General features: G+C 59.5%; 1 protein-coding gene across 1 annotated transcript; it reads left to right on the forward strand.

Moving 5' to 3' along the window:
- Positions 1–82: 82 nt before the first annotated feature.
- SPTB (spectrin beta, erythrocytic) lies at positions 83–21,399 on the forward strand. Its single transcript, XM_034062150.1, has 34 exons — positions 83–265; positions 340–491; positions 953–1,126; positions 1,206–1,297; positions 1,380–1,460; positions 1,579–1,694; positions 1,878–1,990; positions 2,071–2,258; positions 2,343–2,460; positions 3,140–3,298; positions 3,370–3,672; positions 4,281–4,431; positions 4,671–5,532; positions 5,941–6,078; positions 6,620–7,379; positions 7,459–7,661; positions 7,756–7,846; positions 7,928–8,074; positions 8,156–8,419; positions 8,708–8,923; positions 9,011–9,100; positions 9,183–9,458; positions 10,117–10,247; positions 11,208–11,412; positions 11,860–12,234; positions 12,862–13,106; positions 13,915–14,053; positions 14,127–14,211; positions 16,905–17,101; positions 17,510–17,619; positions 17,919–18,003; positions 19,967–20,124; positions 20,884–21,057; positions 21,273–21,399. The coding sequence occupies exons 1-34, from the start codon at positions 127–129 to the stop codon at positions 21,397–21,399; spliced, it is 6,864 nt and encodes a 2,287-aa protein (XP_033918041.1). The 5' UTR covers positions 83–126.
- The last annotated feature ends 783 nt before the right edge of the window (positions 21,400–22,182 follow it).

The following is a 22,182-nucleotide window of genomic DNA, read 5'->3' on the forward strand; positions in this document are numbered from 1 at the left end:
GCCACAAATCCCCTTGAGCCGCCGGCACCGCGGTGATGCCGACGGTGATGCCCTCGGCTCCGCTCTGTGCCAGGGGCCTCTCGCCGGCAGCCAACGGCCCCCGGGCCGGGGGACACAGGAGGGACCATGAGCTCGGTGAACGACTACGAGGTACAGCAGCAGTACAGCCGCATCAACGTGCGCTGGGATGCATCCGATGACGAGCTGGACAACGACAACAGCTCCGCGCGCCTGTTCGAGCGCTCCCGCATCAAGGCCCTGGCAGGTCAGTGATGGGGCTCGGGGTGTTCTCCGGTTGTGCCCTCGGTGTTGGTACCACCACATCTGTTCCTGTTGCAGATGAGAGGGAGGCTGTGCAGAAGAAGACCTTCACCAAGTGGGTGAACTCACACCTGGCAAGGGTCACCTGCCGCATCTCAGACCTCTACATGGACCTCCGGGATGGGCGAGTGCTCATCAAGCTGCTGGAGGTGCTCTCGGGAGAGCTGCTGGTAGGGATCCAATGCAGAGGAGACCCCATCAGGTGGGATCCATCCCATCCCATCCCATCCCATCCCATGTCCCATCCCATCCCATTCCATCCCATGTCCCATCCCATCCCATCCCATCCCATTCCATCCCATCCCATTCCATCCCATCCCATCCCATCCCATCCCATCCCATGTCCCATCCCATCCCATCCCATTCCATCCCATCCCATCCCATCCCATGTCCCATCCCATCCCATTCCATCCCATCCCATGTCCCATCCCATCCCATGTCCCATCCCATCCCATCCCATGTCCCATCCCATCCCATTCCCCATCCCATGTCCCATCCCATCCCATGCCCCATCAAGCCCATTGACCGTGGCATTGACCAAGGGTCCATCGGGTGGTAGCCAGGGTGTCCCTGGGTAGGCAATGGGGTGCCCAGGACAGAAGGGAGGGTGCTGATCTCTGCCGTGTCCCAGCCCAAGCCCACCAAAGGGCGGATGCGGATCCACTGCCTGGAGAACGTGGACAAGGCTCTGCAGTTCCTGAAGGAGCAGAGGGTGCACCTGGAGAACATGGGCTCACACGACATCGTGGATGGCAACCACCGCCTGGTGCTCGGCCTCATCTGGACCATCATCCTGCGCTTCCAGGTGAGCCTGGGGGGGCACATCTCAGCTCAGCACCCCAAGCGGGATCCACATCCAACCCTGAGCTGTTCTCCTGCCCCAGATCCAGGACATCATCGTGGAGACACAGGAGGGTCGGGAGACGCGCTCGGCTCGGGATGCGCTGCTGCTCTGGTGCCAGATGAAGACAGCAGGGTGAGTGGTGGGACACGCACCCCACTGTGATGGGGACTTGGGGGGCACAGGGGGTGACGGTGACATCCTGTCCCCATCACAGGTACCCCCATGTGAACGTCACCAACTTCACCTCGAGCTGGAAGGACGGGTTGGCCTTCAATGCCCTCATCCACAAGCACAGGTAGGTGGGCACTGGGATAATGGGACTGGATGACCTTAAGGTCCTTTCCAACCCACCCCATTCTATGATATGATATCCCATGGCTCCATCACCATTATCCCACCCCCTTTGTCCCCAGGCCTGAGCTGGTTGACTTCCAAAACCTGACCAAATCCAACGCGCGGCACAACCTGGAGCACGCGTTCAGTGTGGCCGAGCGGCACCTCGGCATCACCCCACTGCTGGACCCCGAAGGTGAGCTCCTGCTGACACCCCTCCTGCCCCAGTTCCCCCATCACACACTGGGGATGGGACCAGGTCCGTGTGGGGAGGGTCCCAGCCCCATAGAACACGGTCTGGGTGGGATTGAGAGGGGAGGGACCTCATGTGGCCCATTGATGTTGGGTCAGGATTGATGCTTCTTCCCTTGCTGAGCAGATGTGTTCACGGAGAACCCCGATGAGAAGTCCATCATCACCTATGTGGTGGCTTTCTACCACTACTTCTCCAAGATGAAGGTGCTGGAGGTGGAGGGCAGGCGCCTGGGCAAGGTAATGGGATGGCATTGGGGTGGGATGGGGTCTTGGATGGTACCGGCACCAAACCACACTCACCACCATCCCCATTGCAGGTCATTGAGCACGCCAAGGAGACCGAGAGGATGATTGATGGCTATGGGGGGCTGGCTTCGGACCTCCTCACCTGGATCGAGCAGACCATCGCCTCCCTCAACAGCCGCAGCTTTGCCAACTCCTTGGCTGGGGTTCAGCACCAGCTCCAGTCCTTCAGCACCTACCGCACTGTGGAGAAGCCCCCCAAGTGAGTGTCCCCCAGCCCCACAGTGCCCATGGGTTGGTGTGGGGCAGCCATGGGTGCCCCAGGCTCAGCTCTGTGTCCGGGCAGGTTTCAGGAGAAGGGGAACCTGGAGGTGCTGCTCTTCACCATCCAGTCGCGGATGAGAGCCAACAACCAGCGCGTCTACACCCCGCACGAGGGGCGCCTGGTGTCCGACATCAACCGGGTATGGGGACATCTGTTGCCATGGGGGCATCCTGTTGCCATGGGGACATCCTGTTGCCATGGGGATGTGTGGCTGCTCCCACGACACCCTATGACCTGGGGATGGTTCTTGCCCTGGTATCCATGGGGGCTTTGGTCTCCAGGTTGTCTCAGTGCAGGTTGGGTCCATCCCAGAGCAGTTCAAGTCCATCTTAGGATGGGTCCAAAGGCTTGTTGGGTCCATCTCCTAGGTCAAGCTGTGTCATTCCTAGAGTAGCTCAGGCCCATCCCAGAGCAATTCAGGTCTGTCCAAGGATGGGTCCCAAGGCAGGTTGTGTCCATCTCTTCGGGGCAGGTTGGATCCATCTCCTGGGCCAATCTAGGTCCATCCCAGAGCAATTCAGGTTCATCTTAGGACAGATCCCAAAGCAGTTTGGATCCATCTCCTGGGGCCAATTTTGGTCCATCCCAGAGCAATTCAGCTCCATCATAGAATGGGTTTCAAGGCAACTTGTCTCCATCTCTTGTGTCAAGCTGAGTCCCTCCCAGTCCATCCCAGAGCCCATTCATTCCACCCCAGTGCAGCCCAGTCCATCCCAGGACTGGTTGCATCCATGCACCACTCTGGGGCTCCCCATCGGAACAAGCCCCCAGTTCGGTGCAGTGCCATGGTGGGACACCAGTTCCATCCCTATCCACAGGCCTGGGAGCAGCTGGAGAAGGCAGAACACGAGCGGGAGCTGGCGCTGCGCAACGAGCTCATCCGGCAGGAGAAGCTGGAGCAGCTGGCGCGGCGCTTTGACCGCAAGGCAGCCATGAGGGAGGCCTGGTTGAGTGAGAACCAGCGCCTGGTGGCACAGGTGAGGCTGGGGAGCAGGATGGGGGCGAGGACACCCAACCGGAGCCTCACCATGGGCATTGTGATGGGCAGGATAACTTTGGGCACGACCTGCCTGCGGTGGAGGCGGCCAAGAAGAAGCATGAGGCCATTGAGACGGATACAGCTGCCTACAAGGAGAGGGTGAAGGCCATAGAGGCGGTGGCCAAGGAGCTGGAGGCTGAGGGGTACCATGACATCCAGCGCATCAACAAGCGCAAGGACAACATCCTGCGGCTCTGGGAGCAGCTCCAGGAGCTCCTGGCTGCCCGGAGGCAGCGCCTGGAGATGAACCTCACCCTGCAGCACCTCTTCCAGGAGATGCTCCATTGCATTGACTGGATGGATGAGGTTAAGGTGAGCCACAGAGGGTTGGGGGCCACCGTGGGTTGGGTATCAGCATGGGTGCCAATATGGGCTGGGTGACACTATGGGTTGGGTGCCATTGTGGGTTGGGTATCACCGTGGGTGCCAATATGGGCTGGGTGCCACTGTGGGTTGGGTGCCACTGTGGGTTGGGTGCCACCATGGGTTGGGTGCCATTGTGGGCTGGGTGCCACTATGGGTTGGGTGCCATTGTGGGTTGGATGCCACTATGGGTTGGGTGCCACAATGGATTGGGTGTCACCACGGATGGGATGCCACTGTGTGTTGAGTGCCACCATGGGTTGGATGCCATTTTGGGTTGGGTGGCACCATGGGTTGGGTGCCACCATGGGTTGGGTGCCGTCAAGACCTGGATGCCACCTTGGGTTGGCTGCCACCATGGGCTGGGTGCCATTGTGGGTTGGGTGGCATCATGGGTTGGGTGCCATCAAGAGCTGGATGCCACCTTGGATTTGGTGCCACCATGGGTCACATCCCTTGGTCTGACTCAGTAGGGCATTGGTGGGACTCCCCTTGGGATGCAGATGAGATGCTGGGTGCTGGAACTGGCAGTGGGTGACCCTCGAGCTCTCCTATAGGTGCAGTTGGCATCACCGGAATCCGGGAAGCACCTTCTGGAGGCCGAGGAGCTGCTGCAGACCCACCGGATGCTGGAGGCTGACATGGCCCTGCAGGCAGAGAAGACTCGAACCATCAGCACTGCCGCTCTCAGCTTCGCCGACGCCGAAGGTAGGGAAACCGGGATGCTCTGGGACCATGGCACGGGCAAACCGGGATGCTCTGGGATTGTGGCACGGGCAAACCGGGATGCTCCTGGACTGTGGCATGGACAAACTGGGATGCTCTGGGACCATGGCATGGGCAAAACGGGATGCTCCGGGATTGTGGCATGGACAAACCGGGATGCTCCGGGACTGTGGCATAGACAAACCGGGACGGATACACCCACCCCATTCATTCCCTTCCAGGCTACCGCCCCTGCGACCCCAAAGTGATCCGTGACCGTGTTGCCCACCTGGATCTGTGCCGTCGGGAGCTGCAGGCGCTGGCAGCGCGGCGCAGGGCAGTGCTGGAGCAGTCGCGCTCCGTGTGGCTGTGCCTATGGGAGCTGGACGAGGCGGAGACCTGGATCAAGGAGCAGGAGCAGCTTAACTCCTCGCTGGACTTCGGCAGGGACCTCCCGGGGGTGCAGCTCCTGAGCCGCCGCCACGAAGCCTTCGAGGCGGAGCTGCGGGGCCGGGGGGAGCGGCTGGAACGGGCTCTGGCGGCGGCCGAGGGGCTGTCGGGGCCCAATGCGGAGCGGCTGCGGGAGCGGGGCTCGGCCGTGCGGGTGCTGTGGGCTCAGCTGCAGGACTTGGCCGCGTTCCGACGGCGCTGCCTGAGCCAGGCCGAGGGCTTCTTCCAGTTCCAGGGGGAAGCGGAGGAGCTGGAGGAGGCGCTGCGGGATGCGCGGCGCAGAGCGGGGGCTGCGGAGCTGGGGCAGGATGAGTCCCGCACCCGGGTCCTGCTGCGGCAGCACCAGGAGCTGCTGGAGGAGCTGCAGGGAGCTCGGCAGCACCTGGATGCGTTGGCCCATAGAGCGGACGGGTTCCCGGCTGAGCTCCGGACCGGCCCCGAGGCACAGAGCCGGCTCCAGGCGCTGCGGGAGCTGCTGACCGAGGCGGAGGCGCTGGCGGAGAGCAGGGGACGGCAGCTCAGGGATGCGCTGGATCTGTACACGGTGTTCGGGGAGAGCGATGCCTGTCACCTCTGGATGGGGGCGAAGGAGACCTGGCTTCGGCACATGGAGGTGCCGCAGGCGCTGGAGGACCTGGATGTGGCGCAGCACAGGTAAGAGGTGCTGGGATGGGGGCTGAGCTCTCAGTGTGGGGAGATGGGGGTGTTCAGGACAAGGGTCCTGAAGGGGAGAGCTGAGAGCAGCTCCTGTGCCTAAAGGGGCTGCAGGAAAGCTGGAGAGGGGCTTGGGACAAGGGATGTAGGGACAGGCCAAGGGGAATGGCTTGAACCTGCCCAAGAGAGGGGAGACTGAGATGAGATACAAGGAAGTTCATTGTGAAGGTTGGGGAACACTGGAAAGGGCTGAATGGAGAAGCTGTGGCTGCCCCATCCCTGGCAGTGCTCAAGGCCAGGTTGGACACAGGGGCTTGGAGCAGCTGCTCCAGTGGAAGGGGTTGGGGTTGGAGCTGGAGGAGCTTTAAGGTCCCTTCCAACCCAACCCATTCCATGGTGTCTCTGCAGGCTGGATGGGCTGGAGCAGGAGATGACCACCGTGGCCTCCCAAATCGCTGCCGTCAACCAAACAGCCGATGGTTTGCTGGCAAGTGGTCACCCAAGCAGCCCCCAGGTCCGGCAGTGCCAGGAGCAGCTCAATGAGAGGTATGATCATGGTGACACTGGGGTGAGTGGTCGATGACTGTGTGCAGGGCTGGTGTCCTCAGTATAAGGACATGGAGCTGTTGGAGCAAGGCAAGAGGAGGTCATGAGGATGAGCAGGGGATGGAGCAGCTCCTGTATGGAGAACATTGGGGCTGCTCAGCCTGGAGAAGAGAAGGATTCAGGGAGACCTAGAGCAGCTCCAGTGTCTGAAGGGGGCTACAAGGATGCTGGAGAGGGACTGTTCATTAGGGACTGTAGGGATAGGACAAGGGGTAATGGGTTCAGACTGAAACAGGGGGGATTTAGGTTGGAGATAAGAAGCTGTTCCCTGGGAGGGTGCTGAGGCGCTGGCACAGGGTGCCCAGAGCAGCTGTGGCTGCCCCATCCCTGGCAGTGCTCAAGGCCAGGTTGGACACAGGGGCTTGGAGCAGCTGCTCCATGGGAAGGGGTTGGGGTTGGATGCACTTTAAGCTCCTTCATCCCACCCCATCCCTGTGTCCCTGACCCTGGGATGCTCAGCCCGGTCCCTCCATCACCGCAGGTGGCACCAGTTCCAGGCGCTGGTATCCGAGCGCCGCAGGGCTGTGGGCTCAGCCTTGCGCTTCCTCAACTACCGCCTGGAGTGCCAGGAGACCCAGGAATGGCTGCAGAGCAAGACCCAGGTGGTGCAGGCGACCGCGGAGCTGGGCCGGGACCTGGCCGGTGTCCTGGCCACGCAACGCAAGCTCTATGGCATCGAGCGGGAGCTGGCGCTCACCAAGGACCGCTTGGCCACCCTGCGCTCCGAGGCCGACCGAGTAGCCAAGGAGCGGCCGGAGGTGGCCCCGGAGGTGTCGGAGCGGCTGGACGCGGCCGTGGCCGCATGGGATGCGCTGCAGGCAGCGCTGGCAGAGCAGGCAGCATCGCTGGGGGAGGCAGGGCAGCTCCGGCGCTTCCTGCAGGACCTCGATGACTTCCAAGCGTGGCTGTTCGGGGCTCAGAAAGCCCTGGCGGCCACCGACCAGGTGCCGGCATCGCTGCCGGAGGCTGAGGAGCTGCGGCAGCGCCATGAGGCTGCGTGTAGGGATGCGGAGGAGCACACGTCAGCCTTCAATGCGCTGATGGAGGCCGGGGAGAGGGTGGTCGGGGGGCAGACGGACCCACAGTATGAGGGGCTCCGGCAGCGGCTCTGTGGGGTCCAGGATGGATGGGCTGCCCTGGGCAGGATGGCAGAGGCTCGGCAGCGATTCCTTACCCAGTGCTGCGGCTTCCAGGAGTTCCTGCATGATGCCAAACAGGCCGAGATCCTGCTCACCAACCAGGTGGGTGAGCACCGGGTCCTATGGGGGAACTGGTTTATGGGCATGGCAAAGCATTGAGCCCATGGTGTGTCCCCAACAGGAGTACACACTGGCACACCTCGACCTGGCCGGCACGCTGGAGGGCTCGGCCGCGGCGCTGCGCCGGTTCCAGGAGTTCCGTGCCGGCATGGAGAGCAATGCAGAGAAGGTGCCCAAGGCAGTGAATGGTGGCACCAAACTGGTGGCCGAGGGGAATATCTTTGCCGAGAAGATCGCTGAGAAGTGCCAAAGCCTGCAGGAGCGGTGAGTGCGGCAAGGGGTCGGTTGGCATCGTGTGCTCATGGTGATGGAGACGGTGCCATGAGCATCACTGACCCATCTCTGGGTACCCCACCAGGCACGGAGCCGTCATGGCCAAGGCAGAGGAGGCAGCAGAGCTGCTGCAGGACAACCATGAGCTGCAGAGCTTCCTGCAGAGCTGCCGCGAGGTGGGCACATGGCACCGCCGGTGACAACGGGTTGGGGGTCCCGTCAGCCAAACCCTGTTATCCAACACCCGTTATCCACAGCTTGAAGCCTGGATGGAGGAGAAGATGCTGACGGCACAAGACGCATCCTATGGTGACACCCGCGGTCTCCACGGCCGGTGGCAGAAGCACCAGGCGTTCATGGCAGAGCTGGAGGCCAACAAGGGCTGGTTGGAGAAGACAGAGGCGGTGAGTGCCAATGGCTGGGATGGGATCTCCCCGTGCCCCTATGAACCATCCCATGCTCACCATCACCCACCGGTGCCGCAGGAGGGGCAGGAGCTGGCGCGGCGCAAGCCCCGGCACCGGGAGGCTGTGGCACAGCGGCTGGAGGAGCTGCACCGGCGCTGGACCAGGCTCCATGGCGCTGCCGAGGCCAAGGGCCGGAGGCTGTTCGAGGCCGAGCGCTCGGCGCTGTACGCACGGAGCTATGGTGAGCTGGAGTCATGGCTGAGCCGCGCCGAGCAGGAGCTGCGCGGCACCGAGCGCGCCGAGGACCTGCCGGCCACCAGGGCACTGCTCAAGAGGATCATGGTGAGTTGGGGGCATTGCTGGTGTGGGGCTGCAGTGTGGTGTGTGGGTTGGGGGGTGATGGGGTGATGGGGGTGTCACCATATGGAGCCCATTGGTCCCCATCCTGGTTCTGATCCCTGGACTCACGTGGTTCTGCCCCGTGCTCCATCCCTGGCACTGTTCAAGGCCAGGTTGGGCAGAGCCTTTGGTGCCGTGGTTTAGGATGAGGTGTCCCTGCCCATGGAATGGGATTGGAATGGGATGATCTCAAGGTCCTTTCCAACCCTAAGTGTTCTATGGTTCTATCAGAGGTTGGAAGAGCAAGTGGGAGCATGGATGAGGGAGCTGGAGGAGCTGGGATTACAGGGCCCATCCCCTGCCGGGGATGTGCCGGATGGTGACAGGCACGACCAGAGGCTCCGGCAGCGGTGCCTTGAGCTGCTGGAGCCAGTGCAGAGGAGGAGGAAGGAGCTGGAGACAGCTAAGGCCATGTACCAGCTGGAGAGGGACCTGGAGGACGAGTCGGTGAGCATCCTCACCATGGAGGGGTCTGGCACAATGGGGGGCACCCATGGGTGCCATGTGGTGCTCATTGGGTGCTGTCCCCTCCAGCTTTGGGTGCAGGAGCGGCTGCCCCTGGCGAGGTCAACGGATCACGGCACCGACCTGCCCAGCGTGCAGCGCCTGGCCAAGAGGAACGAGGTGAGTGTGGGGGTCAGGGATGCTCCTATGGGATCCCACATCCCATGGATGAGCCCTGCTCACCCTCACCATGGGCTCACAGACGCTGCAGAAGGAGCTGTGTGGCCATGGGCCTCGCCTGACCGAGGTGCTGAGCAGGGCTGAGGAGGCCACGAGCGGAGAGGAGGCGAGGCCGGAGCTGGAGGCGAGGCTGCGGGAGCTGCGGCAGCAGTGGCAGCAGCTGCAGGAGGAGGTGGCAGCGAGGCAGCAGAGGCTGAGGGAGGCTGCTGAGGCTCAGCAGTATTACATGGATGCTGCGGAGGCCGAGGCTTGGATCAGTGAGCAGGAGCTGTTCATGGGGGACGAGGAGAAGCCCAAGGTGAGGGAGGCTCCGTGCGGTGCTGCTGGGTCAAAGCAGAGCAGAGGGTGACATGGGGATGAGCATCTGTTATCTATGGAGGTGCTGGGAGAGCTGGGCTGGGGCAGCCTGAAGGGGAGACCTGAGAGCAGCTCCAGTGCCTAAAGGGGCTGCAGGAAAGCTGGAGAGGGGCTTGGGACAAGGGATGTAGGGACAGGCCAAGGGGAATGGCTTGAACCTGCCCAAGAGAGGGGAGACTGAGCTGAGCTCTGAGGCAGAAGCTGTTCCCTGGGAGGGTGCTGAGGCGCTGGCACAGGGTGCCCAGAGAAGCTGTGGCTGCCCCATCCCTGGCAGTGCTCAAGGCCAGGTTGGACATAGGGCTTGGACCATCCTGCTCCATGGGAAGGGGTTGGGGTTGGATGGGGTTTAAGCTTCCTTCCATGCCACCCTATGCCATCCCATTGCAGCCCATCCCATGCCATGCCCACTGTCATCTATCCCACTCTAGTCCCTTACCTACCATCCCATCCTGTTCCAAGCCATGGCTGTTACCCACCAACCCACACCATGGCCGTGCCATACTGAGCTCCTCACCGCACCAGTTAGATGCCAGCCATGCCCATAGCATTGGGTCCAATAGGGTCTGGACTGATGGGTGCTGCTGTCTGTCCCACCACAGGACGAGGAGAGCAGTTTGGTGATGCTCAAGAGGCACGTGCGGCAGCAGAGGTCCATTGAGGACTATGGCATTGCCATCAAGGAGCTGGCGACGAGGGCTCAGCAGCTGCTGTCTGCTGGGCACCCCGAGGGGTAGGTACCAGCACCGCCTGTTCCTTGGTGCCCTCAGCACCAGGATGGGTGCTCTGTGGGAGCACTGGTGCCATTGCTCACCCCAGTGGTGGCATTGGGGAGGTGGTGGCAGAGGGATGCAGGATACGGGGTGGTGGTGGCAGAGGGATGCAGGATACGGGGTGATGGTGGTGGGGGGATGCAGGATATGGGGTGGTGATGGCAGAGGGATGCAGGATACGGGGTGGTGGTGGCAGAGGGATGCAGGATATGGGGTGGTGGTGGCAGAGGGATGCAGGATACGGGGTGGTGGTGGCAGAGGGATGCAGGATACAGGGTGGTGGTGTTGGGGGATGCAGGATATGGGGTGATGGTGGCAGAGGGATGCAGGATACGGGGTGGTGATGGCAGAGGGATGCAGGATACGGGGTGATGGTGGCAGAGGGATGCAGGATATGGGGAGGTGGTGGCAGAGGGATGCAGGATACAGGGAGGTGGTGGCAGAGGGATGCAGGATACGGGGTGGTGGTGGCAGAGGGATGCAGGATATGGGGTGATGGTGGCAGAGGGATGCAGGATACGGGGTGGTGATGGCAGAGGGATGCAGGATATGGGGTGGTGGTGGTAGAGGGATGCAGGATACGGGGAGGTGGTGGCAGAGGGATGCAGGATATGGGGTGGTGGTGGTGGGGGGATGCAGGATATGGGGTGGTGGTGGCAGAGGGATGCAGGATACGGGGTGGTGGGGGGAGGGATGCAGGATACGGGGTGGTGGTGGCAGAGGGATTCAGGATACAGGGTGGTGGTGGCAGAGGGATGCAGGATACAGGGTGATGGTGGCAGAGGGATGCAGGATACGGGGTGGTGATGGGGGGGGTGCAGGATGGCTCCTTCACCCCAAACCCCCCCGTTTGCCCCACGGGGGGTCGGTGCCATGCGCTGCAGGTGCCAATGGCACTGTCTGTGTGCGGGGCCATGCAGGGAGCAGATCATCCGGCTGCAGGGCCAGGTGGACAAGCACTATGCGGGGCTGAAGGAGACGGGTGAGCAGCGACGCAGGAGCCTGGAGCACATGGCTCACCTCTTCCAGCTGAAGAGGGAGGTGGAAGACCTGGAGCAATGGATCGCAGAGCGGGATGTGGTGGCCTCCTCGCAGGAGATGGGGCAGGACCTGGACCACGTCACGGTGAGGATGTGGGGCCGGGTATGGTGATGCCGATGGGGGGTTGATGATGATGATGGTGATGATGATGATGTTGATGATGATGATGATGATGATGTTGATGATGATGATGATGATGATGATGATGGTGATGATGATGGTGATGATGATGATGATGATGATCATGATGATGGTGATGATGATGGTGATGATGATGATGATGATGATGATGATGATGTTGATGATGATGGTGATGATGATGATGATGATGATGATGATGGTGATGATGATGTTGATGATGATGATGATGTTGATGATGATGATGATGATGATGTTGATGATGATGATGATGATGATGATGATGATGATGATGATGTTGATGATAATGATGATGATGTTGATGATAATGATGATGATGATGATGATGGTGATGATGATGATGATGATGATGAACTCGAGTGTTTCCTGCAGCTCCTAAGGGAGAAGTTCCGGGAGTTCGCTCGGGATACAGGAAGTGTGGGGCAGGAACGTGTGGACAGGGTGAACCTGACCATCGAGGACCTGATCGATGCGGGGCACACGGAGGCAGCCACCATGGCGGAGTGGAAGGATGGCTTGAACGAGAGCTGGGCTGACCTCCTGGAGCTCATTGACACCCGCATGCAGCTCCTGGCTGCCTCCTATGACCTGCACAAGTACTTCTATGATGGTGCTGAGCTCCTGGCACTCATCGGTGCCCGGCGCCAGGAGCTGCCGCAGGACCTGGGTGATGACACCAGCTCGGTGGAGGCTTTTCACCGCATGCACAGCGCCTTCGAGCGAGACCTGAGGCTGCTGGAGACACAGGTGAGGATGAGGAGGGTGGATGGTGCTGAGCCAATGGGAGCCATGAGCATCCTATGGTACTGGCAGCAGGAACAGGGCAGGGATCTGGCCCCTGTGCTGGGCACTGGGGAGGCTGCAGCTCCAATCCTGTGCTCAGCTCTGGGCCCCTCACTGCAAGAGAGACCTTGAGGGGCTGGATGGGGCCAGAGAAGGGCAATGGAGCTGGAGCAGGGCCTGGAGCACAAGAGATGGGGAAGGGCTGAGGGAGCTGTGGGGTTCAGATGGAGAAGAGAAGGCTCAGGGGGGACCTGATGGCTCCATACGAGTGACTGAGAGGAGGATGGAGCCTGGAGGGGCTGAGCTCTGCTCCCAAGGAACAAGGGATGGGACAAGAGGAAACAGCCTCAAGCTGCACCAGGGCAGGTTTAGATGGAGCTGAGGAACAATTCCTGCCCCACAGGGTGCTCAGCATTGGAACAGGCTGCCCAGGGCAGGGCTGCAGGCACTGAGGGTGCTTATAGGATGTGTGGCTGTGTCTGTCAGTGCCATGGGTCAGTGTTGTCCATGGCAGGGATGGGAATGGTTGGCCTGGATGAGCTTGATGCTCTTCCCCATGCCAGTCAGTTCCCTGTTGTGTCCCATATGCAGGTACAGCAGTTCCAGGACACAGCAGCGCGCCTGCAGACAGCCTATGCCGGGGATCAGGCCAGCAGCATCCATGAGCAGGAGCAGGATGTGACCCGGGCGCTGCGGGAGCTGCTGGATGCATGCAGCGGGCGCCGGGCACGGCTGGAGGACACAGCCGACAGGCACCGGTTCTTCAGCACCGCACGGGACCTGCTGTGCTGGATGGAGAGCATCATGAGGCAGATGGAGACACAGGAGAAACCTCGGTACGGATGGGGCCGGAGCGGTCCTGGTGCTGCTGGGGGGGTGGGATGTGAAGGAGGCTATAGGGATGCTGGGGAGGGACTGTTCATTAGGGACTGCAGTGACAGGACAAGGGGTAATGGGTTCAAACTGAAACAGCAGAGGTTTAGACTGGATCTAAGGAAGAAATTCTTTGCTGTGAGGGTGCTGAGGCACTGGAATGGGTTGCCCAGGGAGGTTGTGAATGCTCCATCCCTGGCAGTGTTCAAGACCAGGTTGGATGAAGCCTTGGGTGCCCTGGTTTAGTGTGAGGTGTCCCTGCCCATGGCAGGGGTTGGAACTGGATGATCTTAAGGTCCTTTCCAATCCTAACTATTCTATGGTTCTATGGGAGCTGGGCTGGGGCAGCCTGGGCAAGAGAAGGCTCCTGAAGGGGAGAGCTGAGAGCAGCTCCAGTGCCTAAAGGGGCTGCAGGAAAGCTGGAGAGGGGCTTGGGACAAGGGATGTAGGGACAGGCCAAGGGGAATGGCTTGAACCTGCCCAAGAGAGGGGAGACTGAGCTGAGCTCTGAGGCAGAAGCTGTTCCCTGGGAGGGTGCTGAGGCGCTGGCACAGGGTGCCCAGAGAAGCTGTGGCTGCCCCATCCCTGGCAGTGCTCAAGGCCAGGTTGGACACAGGGGCTTGGAGCAGCTGCTCCATGGGAAGGGGTTGGGGTTGGATGCACTTTAAGCTCCCTTCATCCCAACCCATTCCATGTCTCTATGACCCATCTCCATCACCACCATCACCATCATCATCATCACCATCATCACCATCACCTCTGTGTCCCCAGGGATGTCTCCTCAGTGGAGCTGCTCATTAAATACCACCAGGGCATCAAGGCTGAGGTGGACACCCGGGACAAGAACTTCAGTGCCTGCATCGAGCTGGGCAAGAAGCTGCTGCAGCGCAAGCACCAGGAGTCACCCGAGGTGAGGGCACCGGGGATGGGGGTGCAATGGGGTCGGTGCCATTGGGGCTGCCTCTGACTGTGTCCTGCCGCAGATCAAAGCGAAGCTGGTGGAGCTGGTGGAGAAGAGGAAAACCATGATGGAAATGTGGGAGCAGCGCCGGGACCAGCTGATGTTGTGTGAGTGGTGGTGGGGTGGTGATGGGGACGTGGTGATGGTGGTGGAGGTGTGATACTGGTGGGCATGTGGTGGTGATGGGGATGTAGTGATGGTGATGGAGATGGGGTGATAGTGGTGGGTGTGTGGTGGGGATGGGGATGTAGTGATGGTGATGGAGATGGGGTGATAGTGGTGGGTGTGTGGTGGGGATGGGGATGTAGTGATGATGCAGATGTGATGGTGATAATGGGGATGTCGTGGTGATGGGGATGTTGTGGGGATGGGGATGTCGTGGTGATATGGATGTTGTGGTGATAGGGATGTTGTGGTGATGGGGATGTCGTGGGGATGGAGATGTGGTGGGGATGAAGATAGGTGGTTGTGATGGGAATGGCGTGGGGATGGGGTGCTTGTGATGGGAATGTGATGGTGTTGGTGATGGAGATGCAGTGGTGATGGAGATATGGTGGTGATGGGGATGCGGTGTAGATAGAGCTGTGGTGATGGTGGTGATGAGGGTGTCATGGTGATGGAGACGTGATGGTGACAGGGATGTGATAGTGATGGAGGTGTGGTGGTGATAGAGATGTGATGGTGAAGCGGATGTGATGGTGGGGGTGATGGAGATGCAGTGGTGATGGAGACATGGTGGTGATGGGGATGTGGTGTAGATAGAGCTGTGGTGGTGGTGATGGAGATGGGGTGGTTGTGATGGGGATGTGATGGTGGTGGTGGTAGAGATGCAGTGGTGATGGGGATGTGGTGGTGATGGTGACAGGGATGAGATAGTGATGGAGGTGTGGTGGTGATGGAGATGTGATGGTAATGGGGATGTGATCGTGGTAGTGATGGAGATGTGGTGATGGGGATGTGACAGTGTTGGGAATATGGTGATGGTAGTTGTGACAGTAATGATGGTTGATGATGGTGATGACGGTGGGGCTGAACACAGTCAGGTGTGCCAAAACCACTGAAATCCTCCTAAAATTGATTGAAAGATTGCTTATAGAATCCAACAACCACCCATGGGCATAGCAAAACTGATCTACCAGCTGCTGAGGCAGCCTCTGCAAGAGACGGGTCCAAATGAACGTGTTCAACTGAATGGTTATCATGAAAAATGGACCTTTTTAAAGTTGTATTGGGCAAATCCGGTTGTTGGATCCCTGGAATGAGGGAGAGGAAGGTCCTGTCCCTGTGCCAGTGATGTGTCGAGTGTTACATGCAGGGCTCCACTCTGCTCGTGCAGTAACAGGGTGAGATGGTGGGAGGTAAAAGGGTTCCCACGTCTAGCAGGGATGGATGCTCTCACACCACCACTCTCTCAAGTAGTGATGATGGTGATGGTGATGTGATGGTGGTGATGATGATGATGGGGATGTGATGGTGGTGGTGATGATGATGATGGTGATGTGATGGTGGTGGTGATGATGGTGATGTGATGGTGGTGATGATGGTGATGGTAATGTAATGGTGGTGATGATGGTGATGTGATGGTGATGATGATGATGATGATGATGTGATGGTGATGATGATGATGATGGTGATGTGATGGTGGTGATGATGGTGATGGTGATGTGATGGTGGTGATGATGGTGGTGGTGATGTGATGGTGGTGATGATGATGATGATGATGTGATGGTGATGATGATGATGATGGTGATGATGGTGGTGGTGATGTGATGGTGGTGATGATGATGATGATGATGGTGATGGTGATGGTGATGATGATGATGATGGTGATGTGATGGTGGTGATGATGGTGATGGTGATGTGATGGTGGTGATGATGATGATGGGGATGTGATGGTGGTGGCAGGGTCTGAGCATTGCCAGCCCTGTTGCAGTGCAGTCCTGCACCCCAGTTCTCCCGGGTGATGATGGCTGGTGATGGTGATGGGGTGGGGAGTGATGGTGGTGATGATGGTTACGATGCTGATGGTGATGATGGTGCTTGTGGCAGGGTCTGAGCACTGCTCTCCCTGCTCGCAGTGCTGGAGGTGTGCCAGTTCTCCCAGTTCTCTATTGGTGGTTGTGATGCTGATGATGATGCTGGTGGTGGTTGTTGTTGGTGCTGGTGGTGGCAGGGTCTAAGCTCTCCTATCCCCACCCCCAGTGCTGAAGGTGTGCCAATTCTCCTGCATGATGGTGGCGATGATGATGGTTGGTGATGACGATGATGGTGGTAGTGAAGGTGATGATGCTGATGTTGGTGATTGTCAGTGCTGGTGATGACAGGGTCTAAGAGCTCCCAGCCCTGCAGTGCTGGAGGTGTGCCGGGTATCCCGGGTCATGGTGGTGATGGTGGTGATGATGGTGATGACGATGGGTGCTGATGGTGGTGATGGTGATGCTGATGATGATGGGTGGTGATGATGCTGGTGATGATGGTGATGGTTGGTGACAATGATGGGTGGTGATGGTGATGATGATGGGTGATGATGATGATGGTGATGATGGTTGGTGATGATGATGGGTGGTGAAGGTGGTAGTGATGATGGTGATGGTTGGTGATGATGATGGATGGTGATGGTTGGTGATGATGATGGATGGTAATGGTTGGTGATGATGATGATGGTGATGATGATGATGGTGATGGTGATGACGATGGGTGCTGATGGTGGTGATGATGATGGGTAGTGATGATGGTGATGACAATGGGTGATGCTGGTGCTGGTGCTGGTGTCAGTCTCTAAGCTCTCCCCCCCCCGCAGTGCTGGAGGTGTGCCAGTTCTCCCGCGATGCCTCAGTGGCCGAGTCGTGGCTCATGGCACAGGAGCCCTACTTGGCCAGCAGTGACTATGGGCACACGGTGGACGCGGTGGAGAAGCTGCTCAAGCGCCACGAGGCCTTCGAGAAGTCCTCGGCCACGTGGGAGGAGCGCATCGCGGCCCTACGGAAGCTGACCACGGTGAGCGCGGCTCCGCATGGAGCATGGTCCCCATCCCACATCCCCATTGGGGATCCCCATCCTGCATCCCCATCCCACATCCCCATTGGGGATCCCCATCCTGCATCCCCATCGGGGATCCCCATCCCGCATCCCCATCCCACATCACCATCCCACATCCCCATCGGGGATCCCCATCCCACATCCCCATCCCGCATCCCCATTGGGGATCCCCAACCTGCATCCCCATCCCGCATCCCCATTGGGGATCCCCATCCCGCATCCCCATCCCACATCCCCATTGGGGATCCCCATCTCACATCCCCATTGGGGATCCCCGTCCCGCATCCCCATCCCACATCCCCATTGGGGATCCCCATCCCACATCCCCATCCCACATCCCTGACACCCCGGTCCCATTCCCTGCAGCTGGAGCTCCTGGGCGGGCGGACGCTGCGGGAAGGGCTGGTGCGGGACGGGACGACGCATTCCGAGGCTCCGGAATACCGCCTGGATCTGGATGGGGAGCTGGAGCATGGGTAAGAGGTGACGGCATCATCACCGGGTGGATGCGGTGGTGCCTCGGGCAGGCATGTGGGTACCATCTGCAGCATCCCTGTTCTCCAAGGGTTTGGTTTGGGAGCAGGGAAAGGGGAAGGTTGAATCCCACCATCCCAGTGCTTCCATCCCTCAATGGGGCAGGAGAGCATCCAGTCCCCGCTGGGATGGGGATATAGACCCATGGAATGGTTTGGGTTGGAAGGGACCTTAAAGCCCATCCAGTTCCAACCATTGCCATTAGCCCAGGCTGCTCCAAGCCCCTTCCTCCGTGCTGCAGGTCTGAGGAGGAGGAGGATGAGGAGAAGAGGAAGGACACGAGCACACAGGACACGTCTGCACCCACCACCGATGGACCAGAGCCGGTCAGTTCCCACCTTTAGCTTCTCCTTCCCCGGCAGCATGGAAAGGTCTCCCTGCATGTCCCATCGTCTCCTGGCCATCCCATCACCGCGGCTGCCGACGGCTCCTGCACCCCCTTGTCCTCCCCTTGTTCCTTGCCTTGTGTTCAATAAATGCTATAATTCACCCCAAAAAGGCCGTCTGGGCCCATGGGTGCTGCTCCCATGGGTGCTGCACCTTCCCCTTCCCATCACTCCTCTTTGGGAGCAGGCTGGCACCCATGGGTGGCTCTGGGCAGAGCTGGGTTATATCTGCATGGGGTGGGCAGATCCTGGTCACCATCCCCTGCTGTTGGTGTGCATCCATGGGGACACCACATGGAGCTGTGGCATCCGGCTCTGTCCTGGCATCAGGCAATGGACACACAGCAATGGAGCTTCTGGCTCACATCATGGCTTGTGGCACTGGGGGTGTTGTCACTCCTTGGGTATCATCACCCCATGGGGATGTCACCCTGTGAAGCATCATCACCCCAAGGAGCAGCATCACTGTATGGGCATGGTCACCCTATGGGGATGTCACCCTAAGAGCCATCATCACCCCAAGGAACAGCATCACTGTATGGGCATGGTCACCCCATGGGGATGTCACCCTAAGGAGCAGCATCACTGTATGGGCATGGTTACCCCATGGGGATGTCACCCTATGAGGCATTATCACCCCAAGGAACAGCATCACTGTATGGGCATGGTCACCCCATGGGGATGTCACCCTATGAGGCATTATCACCCCAAGGAGCAGCATCACTGTATGGGCATGGTCAACCTATGGGGATGTCACCCTAAGGAGCAGCATTACTGTATGGGCATGGTCACCCTATGGGGATGTCACCCTGTGAGGCATCATCACCCCAAGGAGCAGCATCACTGTATGGGCATGGTCACCCCATGGGGATGTCACCCTAAGAGCCATCATCACCCCAAGGAACAGCATCACTGTGTGGGGCATTGTCACCCTGCAAGCCATTGTCACCCCATGGGACACTGTCACCCTATAAGACACCAACAACCTGTAGGGCATCACTACTGCACACAGACTCATCACCCACCAGGGCATCGCCACCATCACCCCCATGTGCCAACCAACCTTGTGCTTGCTGCCACCTGCTCCTCTCCTGCCTGCTCTGCCTGCCTGGGGCCATGGGCACCTCCTGCTCCTCCTGCCTGCTTGGGGACAGCTTTGCTTTGGGTTGCTCTGCCTGCTTTGGGACAGGAACCTCTCCTGCTTCTCCTGCCTGCTTAGAGACTTGGGTATCCTCTGCCTGCTTGGGGACATGGGCATCCTATGGTTCCTTAGGGACATGAGCATCCTCTGGTTCCTTGGGGCCATGGCCCTTTCCACTGCTTGGGGACACAATCCTTCCTTCCTTCCTTCCTTCCTTCCTTCCTTCCTTCCTTCCTTCCTTCCTTCCTTCCTTCCTTCCTTCCTTCCTTCCTTCCTTCCTTCCTTCCTTCCTTCCTTCCTTCCTTCCTTCCTTCCTTCCTTCCTTCCTTCCTTCCTTCCTTCCTTCCTTCCTTCCTTCCTTCCTTCCTTCCTTCCTTCCTCCCATCCATCCATCCATCCATCCATCCATCCACCCATCCATCCATGGGTGCATGGGGACACCTCAGCATCACTGCACCCCTCCTGTAGCACCCAGTGCCTGCCCTCACTGGTACCCCATTCACTGCCCCCCACAGCCCCCAGTCACCCCCCTGGGTCAGGCTCAGCACCCCAGTAGCTCAGCCCCATCACTGCACATCTGGGGGGCCCTGGGGTGCTCCATCTGCCATAGCTCCACTGTGCCCTATGGCACCCACCAACACCCGCACTGGAGCTGACGGTGTCACCATCACCTCGGGGACAAGGACGGGGGTTGAGGTGTCACCATGGCCGGCACAGCCCCCTGGGCTCTGGCTGTTGGTGCTGATGGGGCTGTTGCTCCAGCTGACGGGGCCGGTGGGTGATGAGGAACCGGCATCACCGCGGCGCCAGGAGCCGGAGGAACCGGCAACGCTCCCGGCTCGCGCCAGCAACATCCAACTGGAGGGGTACCTGGGCCGCAAGCACGACCTGGAGGCAGCCACCAAGAGGGCGTCCAACCGGTAGGAGTGGTGATGGTGGTGATGATGGTGATGGTGAGGGTGGTGATGGGGATGCTAGTGGTGGTGATGGTGATGATGGTGATGGTGGTGATGGGGATGGAGATAATGGGGATGCTAGTGATGGTGATGATGGTGATGGTGGTGATGGGGATGCTGGTGGTGGTGATGGTGATGATGGTGACAGTGGTGATGATGGTGATGGTGGTGATGGGGATGCTAGTGGTGGTGATGGTGGTGGTGATGGTGATGCTAGTGGTGGTGATGATGGTGATGGTGGTGATGGTGATGGGGATAATGGAGATGCTAGTGGTGGTGATGATGGTGATGGTGGTGACGATGGAACTGGATGATCTTAATGTCCTTTCAAACCCTAACTATTCTATGTTTCTGTGATGGTGATGATGGTGGTGATGGGGATGGTGATGAAGGTGATGATGATGATGATGGAACTAGATGATCATAAGGTCCTTTCCTACTGTAACTATTCCATGGTTCTATGATTCTATGATGATGATGGTGGTGATGATGGGGATGGTGATGGTGATGAAGGTGATGGTCATGATGATGGTGGTGGTGATGGAACTAGATGATCTTCAGGCCCTTTCCAACCCAAACTATTCTATGATTATATGATGGTGATGATGGTGGTGATGGTGATGGTGGTGATAGTGATAGTGGTGATGATGGTGGTGATGGCAATGGTGATGGCAATGGTGATGGTGTTGATGGCAATGGTGCTGACGGAGCGCTGTGACACAGGTCATGGAGCACGCGGTACTGTGTGCTGCGGGGTGGCCAGCTCGCCTTCTTCAAGGATGCCAAGAGCCGGGCGCTGGGGCTGCCGTGCCATGGGGAGGAGCCCCTGGGGCTGCAGGATGCTGCCTGCGAGGTGGCCGCTGGCTACAAGAAGAAGAAGCACGTCTTCAAGCTCAGGTACAGCCCCGGGTGCTGTGGGGTGCTGTGGGGTGTGCTATGGGGTGCTATGGGGTGCTGTGCGGTGCTGTGGGGTGCTATGGGGTGCTATGGGGTGTGCTATGGGGTGTGCTATGGGGTGCTATGGGGTGTGCTATGGGGTGTGCTATGGGGTGCTATGGGGTGTGCTATGGGGCGGCACACACAGCACCTGCCCCACTGTGCTCTGTCCCCAGGCTCAGCAATGGCAGCGAGTGGCTCTTCCATGGCAAGGATGAGGTGAGGGGTACCCGGAGCACAGGGGTGGTTGGTGGTGACCAGGGGCATGGTGGTACCCAGGGGGGGGCAGAGGGTGACATGTAGTGCCCAGTGGCACACAGAGCAGCTGCCACTGCTTGCAGGGGTATGGAGTAACCAGGGATGCCATCAGGGTATGGTGTGGGGATGGTGGTACCCAGGGACCATGGGGTGGCCAGGGGTGCCATCAGGACATGGTGTGGGGATGGTGATGCTTGGGAGGACATAGGTGGCTGGTGGTACCCAGGGGACCATGTGGTAACCAAGGACACCATCAGGACATGGTGTGGGGATGGTGGTACCCAGAGGACCATGGGGGTGTCAGTAGCTGCCATCAGGACACAGTGTGGGGATGGTGGTACCTAGGGGATGATGGGGTAACCATGGACACCATCAGGACATGGTGTGGGGCTGGTGATGCTTGGGAGGACATAGGCAGCTGGTGGTACCCAGGGGCCATGGGGTAACTAAGGATGCCATTAGGATATGATATGGGGGGTGCTGATGCTTGGGAGGATATAGGTGGCTGGTGGTACCCAGGGGCCATGGGGGTGTCAGTAGCTGCCATCAGGACACGCTGTGGGGCTGCTGTCACCCATGGTGTGTCTGTGGGAGCTATGGGGCAGCCAGAACCACCCCAGGAGGGTGCCATGGCTCCCAGAGCATCCCATTAACACCATTCCCATGTCCCCAGGAGGAGCTGCAGGCCTGGCTGCAGGGGCTGAGCGCGGCCATCGGAGAGTGCCAGGGCTGGAGGGGCAAGGCCCAGAGCCTGCCCCCCCCCCACTGCCCCCCCCATGGGCCCCATACCCCGCAGGGACAAGGAGAAACGATTCAGCTTCTTCCCTA

This window comes from Melopsittacus undulatus, chromosome 4 (assembly GCF_012275295.1).
Source record: "Melopsittacus undulatus isolate bMelUnd1 chromosome 4, bMelUnd1.mat.Z, whole genome shotgun sequence".
Taxonomy (NCBI): Eukaryota; Metazoa; Chordata; class Aves; order Psittaciformes; family Psittaculidae; genus Melopsittacus; species Melopsittacus undulatus.